At 31.1% G+C, this 8,690-nt stretch overlaps 1 protein-coding gene across 1 annotated transcript; it reads right to left on the bottom strand.

Annotated features, from left to right (window-relative positions):
- Positions 1 to 3,160: 3,160 nt before the first annotated feature.
- LOC101898036 (transcription initiation factor IIA subunit 1-like) lies at positions 3,161 to 7,856 on the bottom strand. Its single transcript, XM_059119432.1, has 2 exons — positions 7,199 to 7,856; positions 3,161 to 3,890 (listed from the first exon to the last, which is right to left on the bottom strand). Exons 1-2 carry the CDS (start codon positions 7,723 to 7,725, stop codon positions 3,257 to 3,259), a joined length of 1,161 nt encoding a protein of 386 aa, XP_058975415.1. The 5' UTR covers positions 7,726 to 7,856; the 3' UTR covers positions 3,161 to 3,256.
- Between the last annotated feature and the right edge of the window lie 834 nt (positions 7,857 to 8,690).

Raw genomic sequence — 8,690 nt, 5'->3', positions numbered from 1 at the left:
TGACCAAGTGCCCAACTGACTACCACTGGCATCTGGATGTTTGGCCGTTCAGTTGATTGGATAAATGTTTTGCTTTTATTCCAGCTATCAGCCATCATCTATCTACCAAAGATGTGGTCCGGAGGCATGAATGAATGAATTCATGAATGTCTTTATGTTGATATTTTGCGAATTTTCTTGTTGACCATTTCAACGAACTGGCGGCTATCTAACACACATTTTATTTCATTGGAATAATAGTAACAAAAGCGAAAGAAGTCACAACAACGACAAAAAGCGCATGAAAAACCAGCCTCACTGCAACTTGTTTCCAATCACGGGATCTGTAAAAGTTGGCTACCCGCACCCATGCCAATAGGAGTTTATTTCTTTAGATGTGTGTGTGTCTGAAGTCCATTAGAGTGTTTTGTAGCAGACGTATTATGTCTTTGATATGCAATTTTCCACCCTTCAAGAGTTGTCAAAAAGAAAACTTTGGAAAATTAATGTTATGTGATACCTGTGTGCAATGAGACTGGGTAAATCGGAGAGTGTTTGATGTGGTTAAAAATGATATATATTATGAATAAATGAAAGGAAAAACGTGCATAATGTAACTGAGATACAAACACGTTAAAAAGAATCAGGCGGTTTTTTGGCAGATACCTTTGTGGAATATTCGATTTTAAAATTAAACCGCACTAATATACCCTCAGTGTAGGACAAAATTTAATTTTATTCATTAATTAAAGGGAAAATCTAGAAAATTACACTATGCGACAAAATTGTTTTATATAACTACAGGAAAAATCCAGCAGATTATGAAGATAGAGCTAAAAATAAAGACACGTGTATCGGCGTTTTTAAAGTTTACATCGCAAAGTAACCGAAGTAGAGGAGGCAAGTTCCCCCCTCTACAACAGTTTCTGGATTAAGTTTCCTTGGAACCCGTTAATTTTAGGTATATATCGGCTGTAGTAACATTGCAGATCAAAATACGAGTATTATTTTGATAGACGATTTTATCCCTGAAGCGAGTTAAAAAAGGGGTCTTTGTGGTCCTTATTTCTAAATATGACTAAAAATCCATTTCAGTTGGATCGTACAATAAGAAATATATCAAAAGTCTTAATCTATATTAATAAAAGAGTAAATCAATTAACGAAACGGCTGAAGCTAGAATCTCAAAATCTTTGTTCGAAAGAGTCAGATAAGGCTTCGTTTTTGGAAATTCGTACTATAACGGTACGAAAAGTATAAAAGGTACTAAATATGGTCCCTTTGTATTTGGGGAAATAGTAGAGCTAGAAGACTTAAATTTGGAATGAGGGTGACTGATGGAAATTCGCGATATAGTTGTATGCAAAGTACTAAAATGTACTGCATTTGGTACCATTTCGTATCATGTAAACGATTAGAGCTAAAACTTGAAATTTAGAATGGGAATCGAGGTTGAGGATTAGAGTCGATGTAAGGAGGTAGTTTTGGAAGTGTTTCTCATGTATACAAAAAATACTAAACGGTACTAAATTATGGAGCTGGAGTACTGAAAATTTGAATTAGCCTCACTGGCGGAAGTTAGGATTGGGATATGGTAAAAGTTTTTGAAAAAAAAAATCGCAAAGTTGGAATACTATCTATTTTTATTGGACTGTATGATGTAGGGAGTTTTGGAAATTTGTACTTATATGAACTAAAATTTACTAAATTTGGTACAATTTGGATTTACGTAAACCGATAGAGCTGAAATCCTGAAATTTGGAATTAAGATTATTGTTGGCGTGTAGGATTTGGTTATGTAGGGAGTTTAGGAAATTCGTACTTATCTATACTATATGGTATTAAATTCGGTATAATTTGTATTTAGACGGACCGATAAGAATGGAATGCTGAACTTTTGAATTGGGATTACTGTGGAGTATAGGATTGGGGTATGTTGGAAACTTAGGAAATTCGTACTTATCTATATGGTATTAAATTTGGTACAATTTGGATTTGGGTAAACCGGTAGGGCTGCGGAAATGTGTACTAAATAAAATTTGGAATAAGATTTTTGTGGGATTGTAAGATTGATGTATGGAGATAGATTTGGGAATATGGAGTGTGAGATTACTTATATGTACTAAATTTGGTAAAATATGGATTTATGTGAACCGATAGGGCTGGAATCCCGAAATTTGGAATTAAGATTACTATTTGATGGATTGGGTTGGTGTGTAGTGTTTAGATATGGAAGTGGTTTTAGTAATACGTACCGTACATGTACGAAATGTATGTACGGTACTAAAATTTTAATTATATTGGTGCGTAGGTTTGAGATATGTAGGGGTTTTGGCAATATGTACAAAAAAGTACTAAATTTGGCATTTGGTTAAGAAATTCAGTTGGAAGGCTAAAATTTGGAATTTTGATAACCTTTTGTACATACTAAAAAGTACGGAAATTACTAAATAGTATTAACTATGGTATTTGGGGATGAAATAGAGCTGGAAATCTGAATTTTGGAGTGAGAGTCCTTGATGCCGTGTAGGATTAACAAACTAAAGTGTTTTTCGAAATTTTAAGAATATGTGTACCAGAGGTACTAAAAAGCACTAAATTTGGTACAAATTTTAATAATTTCTATTGGAATAATATAAACAGATAGAAAAACAAGTTAAAAGGCAGTAAGTTCGGCCGGGCCGAACTTTTAATACCCTCCACCATTTGGAACGAATTTGGAAATTTTCAAAAAATAAAATCCTCAAAAAATTCTATTAAAAATTTTAAAAATACCTAATATAGCTGTTATATTGGGGTCTATACGACGTGAACCTACATAGGCATTATTTGTCATAAGCCATTACTATATTCAAATTCGAAACTTGAAATTAACGGTTAACAATATCGTATATAGGGAGGTACCTTTATATGGAGGGTATAAAAAACCTTTAAATTTGATATGAGAATCAAGTCTGAGAAATAGAGTTGATATAAGGAGGTGGTTTTTGGTATATGTGGGATAGTGTCCAAGACACTATATACCTAAAATCAACGTATTCCAAGAAATCTTAAATCGAAAATTCTACATTTTGGGTTTGTCGACTTTATTCCCCATGGTCTTGTGTAAAAACTATACTTCATAATATTTTTTTAATTTTATTGAAATACATACACATTATTTATCTAATATTTCGAACCGTTATCATAATTGCTAATACCTATCACATTATAATATCATAAAATAATTTTCAGTAATTTACTTAAATTAATGTATATCCATGCAAATTATTTGCTCTTAATAATATTCATCACTTTCATCGCTACCTTTATTCTTCTTAACAGCTTCATCATAGTCTTCCAATTCATCCGAGTCATCATAATCATCATCATCTCCGTCTTCATCCTCCTCATCATCGTCATAATCCTTTTTCTTGCCACCTCCACCTTTCTTATTGTCATTTTCGCCCTCCTCCTTAACATTCCCATCATCCGAAGATGGCTCTTCTTCATGCACTTCATACTGGGGATGATATTCCCCATTATCCTCCACATTAACATGTTCCACATTATCCTCTGGATTGACATTTGGATCTTCGTAATTTTGATCTTCATAATTTTGATAATTGTTGTAATTATTATCAGATGTTGTTGTTGTTGGGGGAGTCACATGATCGACCGTTGCTGGATAATAATATCCTGGATTTTGATAATTATTGTAATTATCTGAGGAATAACTATTCAACGAAGGATATCTATTGTAACCATAGTGATTGTTATAGTCTGTGGGAATGTGTGAAGGAGCAGGTGTATCCTTTTGTAATTGACCGTGTATGGCAGAAATGCCATTTTTTACCACCTCAGCCTGAAAACCATTGACATCGTCAGCTGTATATCGCACTACACGCAGAGTGCCATCTGGATCAACAACACTGTAAAAATAATGGATAATTTTTAATGAAATATATATATTTAAGGACTACTGGAGATAAAATCGAGGATTTAAAGGAATACATTTTCAACTTTTAAAAATATTTTTACATGTAATGGATAATTTTCAAGGGTATTTTTAAAAATCATTAGTTTCATAATCAAATATTTTTTAGAAATATTTTTAAGAACTTTTGGACATAAAAATGTGATTTTTCTCAGAATAATTATTAAGGACTCTTGAAGATTTTAAGAATATCCACGATGTAACATACCACATACAAAGGTACCCTCCGATATTCGATATTTCGACTATTTTAGGGACTTTATTCACCGGAGTTGTTTCAAATTTCGTATTTGGAATTGGTAATGGGTATTACAGCCTATGACAAAAAATTGGGTATTCATGCCCACGTCTTCGTATAGCCTCCATATAACGGAGCCTCCCAATAGTCGGTGTTTTGATGATTTTTGCGACATTATTCACTTGAGTTGTTTCAAACTTCGTATTTAGAGTTCGTCTGCAGTCGATGACAGGAAATTGTCTATGCATCTTTAGGTCTTTGTATAGGCCCCATATATCAGTAACTCCATATATTCGGTATTTCGACGATTTTTTAAATAAATTATAAAAATAAATGTTTAAATTACCTTTGGGGATATAACTCTAAATTTTTAAAAATATTTGCTCCGACAATTGACCAATTAAAAACCAATTCAATTTTTCAAAGAACATAAAAAATATAATTTCAGATTTTTCAAATATATTTTAAAAGAACTTTAGGACACATAAGCGTGGATTTTTAAGGAAATATTCTCCAAAAACATTTCGAAAATACAATCCTGGATATTTAAGAATATTTTTGATGACACCTTCAGAGACCAAGGGGTGTTTATGAATAATAACAAATGTCAAAGACTTTTGGATATAAAATCGTGGATTTTTTCAAGGTTTGTGCATTTTTTATATATTTTTCAGGGTATATTTTTTCGAATTTTTTCCAACAATTTTCAAGCATTGCGTATTCTTTTCTATTTTTTTTTGCATCACGGATTTTATTAAAAGTCGTGATTTTTCTGAGATTATTTTTCAAGAAACTTGGATCTTTTTGGCTAATTTTTTTAGCATTTTTAAAGATTTTGTGTATTTTAAGGTATAATATTTATTTTATATTTGTTTTTTAGTTATAGTCTTTTGAGGATCAAGGATTTTGAAACAGTTTTTGTAAAAGCACAAGGATTGGGGAATTTTAGCAATATTTTTTAAAGGATTGTTGAGTTTAAAGTGTATTTTTTTGAAATATTCATTCAAGCAACGTAAGTTTTCGTGGTTTAATTTTTTAATGATTGTGGATTTTAAAAAAATTTTGAAAAGCACGACTTTTTGCATTTTTTATTGGTTACAATTGTTGATTTTCAATGAATATTTTTCAATGATCGTAGAGTTTTTATTAATAAGTCCTTTAAATATCGTGAATTTTTAAGAATATTTCTTCAAGAATCATGGACTTTTCTATTTTTTTAAAGGGATAAATTATTTTTAAGAATATTTCTCAAAGATCGCGATTTTTTATTGGATTTTGTAAGAATCTGTTTATATTTGATTTTTCTTATTTTTTTAAAGACTTTTTTTAAACGTAGTGAATTTTAGCAGTTTCTCAGAATATCTTTTCAAGGACCAATATCTTTCCAAGAATTTTGGAATTTTAATTTTTTTAAATTAAGATCTTTTCAAGGCTAGATTTTCTAATTTTTTTTACAAGAACTTTTCAAGGAACGCGGAATTAATTAATTAAGAATATTTTTCCAAGGATGGTTGATTTTTAAGATAATTTTTAAAGAATCCTAGATTTTTAGAAATATTATGTCAAGGATCCTGGTTTTTGTAAGAATATTTTAGATTGAATGTTTTTTTTATTTTTTTAGTATTTTTTTAAATTTCTAAGAATGTTGTTTGAAGGGTCAAACTTATTTCAAGGACCAATTTTTTTTTTATAATTTATAGGAAGATATTTCCAAGGATCCTAGATTTCTTTATAGTTTTTAATACGATTTTTCAAGAATAGTAGATTTTAAAAAATATTATGCCAAAGATAATTGATTTTTAAGACAATTTCTAAAGAATCCTGGATTTTTAGAAATATTATTTCAAGGATCCTGATTTTTTAAGAAAAATTTAAGATTGGATTTGTTTTAAAATTTTGTACTATTTTTTCTAAAGCGTACAGAATTTTTTATCAATTTCTAAGAACGTTATTTCAAGGACCAATATTTTTTCAAGGATCTTGGATTTTTTTAATATTTTATAGGAAGATGACATTTTCAAGGGTCCTAGATTTTCTAATAGTTTTTAAGACGATTTTTCAAGGATCGTAGATTTTAAAAAATATTACTTCAAGGTTGATTGATTTTTAAGACAATTTTTAAATAATCCTGGATTTTTAAAAATATTATTTCAAGGATCCTGGTTTTTGAAAAAATATTTTTAGATTAGATTTTTTTTAATTTTTTATTATTTTTTCCAAAGCGTAATAGATTTTTTTCAATTTCTAAGAATTTTATTTCAAGGACCAAACATTGTTTCAAGGACCAATATTTTTTTAAGGATCTTTAATTTGTTAATATTTTTAGGATGATCTTTTCAAGGATTTTTCAAGGTCCTTGATTTTTAAACATATGAATTGTTTATTAAGAATATCTATCACGGATCCTTGATTTTTATAAAATTATTCCAGGGTCATGGGGTTTTTAGTATAATTTTCAAGTCTAAGGATTCATTGAGGATATTATTTTAAAAATTCTGGATTTTCCAATAGGTTTTTAAAGGAATTTTGAAGGGATTTTTTACTACTTTTTTAAAAGGTCATGGTTTTTTAAGAATATTTTTTAAGATTTCGCATTTCATAGGAATGTTTCAACGATCGTAGATTTTTAAGAAGAGATTCAAACATTATCCAGTCATTTTTTTCAAGGATCGTTGATATTTTCAGGATTTTTTATAGCATTTATCATCCGGTTGTTACATTAAATTAGCTTAGTTACTTTCTTTTCTCTTCTTTCCTCTTTCACATACGTTGCAACTCAAGACACACTAATATACATTTCCTACACTTGTTGCTCTCTTTATTTTTGTAATTCGCAAATCCAATATCACCGTTTTTTTGCTTTCTTTTCATGCACTTCCTATTTTTCGCTTTTTAATTGTTTGAACTTCCGTTTTGTGTAACGTTTTGAATTTCAATTCATATCATTATAGCATTACGTGTTTATGGTGTTACAGTAACCGATGACGATGTTAGTGGTGGCTCACCTATAAACCCCCTTTACAGCATCGCCGTCACGCATCTCATTGCGATTGTGCAAAATATGGGCTTGTGTATCTTCTACGCCGTATGCAAATTCATATTCCGGTTTGGCAACATAATCCAAGTGTGACTCCTCATCAGGGTGGTGATCATGAGTGCCAAGCGATGAAGAAGCAACTCCATTGCGTACATAGATGCGATGCTCGGGACCAGAGACAGGTCCTCGGAAACGGGTATAGGAGTAGCCGACAGCATTGCATCGTTGTGGCAATGGCAACAGAATGACACCCAAAACCACAGCCATTAGAGATGATAGATAGCACATGCGACGGCCATAGTAATCGCGATGGCCATGACGATGAAGATGCCGAGTCGGATCACAATGCTGTGCATAATAGTTGGCCAGATAGTCATAGAAGCGATGTAACAAATTCCCATGGCTATTGCTGTGTCGACATGAGATGGTTCCAGATTTTAGTTTGATTTGAATGTTATTTGATCTGCTGATATGTTTACACTTTTCAATTAACATTTTGTTATGAAAATTGTAACGAATTGTGTGACAAATAATAAAAATGTATTTCACTCTCCCGAATTGTAGGAAGTTGCACTTTTTTGACAATTTCCTCGAAACGAAATGCAATACCGGATGACAGTGAGATGACGTTGTTGCTGTAGCCTGTCATAAAACTAAATGTAAATTATGACACTTCTTGTTTATTTATAAGATTTTTCTGACATTCCACACTGGCCACGGCTACGGTTATAGCTGTGATTTTGCGGAAACCACAATAATTGAATAAGAAAATAGATTTGGAAGTCATCGTTATTTTTATTTTTTTTTGTGGTATTCCACTGAGTTTTGTTCCCTCGTACCTTGGTCCCGTTTTTCTTTCTTCGAAAATGGAAATATGTAACAGTGATAATTGAAAAATAGACTGTTGCACTTGATTGCCAACCAATTTAACATTGATTGGTAGGAGACAGTGGTATAAAAAATTGATTATTTAAAATGTGAGCAAAGAAAATTTAAATCTAAACCAATATAACTTAATTAGAAATATGTGAATGACAACGAAAACAAAATTATAAGTAGTTTAACAAGTTGCTTCTTCGTCTCCTAAGTTTATGATTATCAAAATACTCATTACAAATTTGGTTACCCTTTTTTAAAAAGGGCATGCCCCACGACAAGTATTTACTTTTTATTTAATAAGTACATACAGGGTGAGTTAAAAAACTACAGCAATTGCAATTTTTACATTTTTTTTTAAATTTTATTGAATGAAAGCAAAAAATGTCGGAAATAGCATCAAATTTTAGAATAAGTTAAGATTTCTTCGAATTGGTCATATTTGGCACGAATTATGGCCTTCAAACGACCAATGAAACCGTCACACGCTGCCCGAATGTTGCTCTGAGGTATTTTGGCCCATTCCTGGTGAAGTGCTTGCTTGAGGTGATCGACACTTTGGTATTTCTTAGTTCCAACCTTGC

This window comes from Musca domestica, unplaced genomic scaffold, assembly GCF_030504385.1.
Source record: "Musca domestica strain aabys unplaced genomic scaffold, Musca_domestica.polishedcontigs.V.1.1 15, whole genome shotgun sequence".
Lineage (NCBI taxonomy): Eukaryota > Metazoa > Arthropoda > Insecta > Diptera > Muscidae > Musca > Musca domestica.
This window is presented reverse-complemented; position numbering and strand designations above follow the sequence as displayed.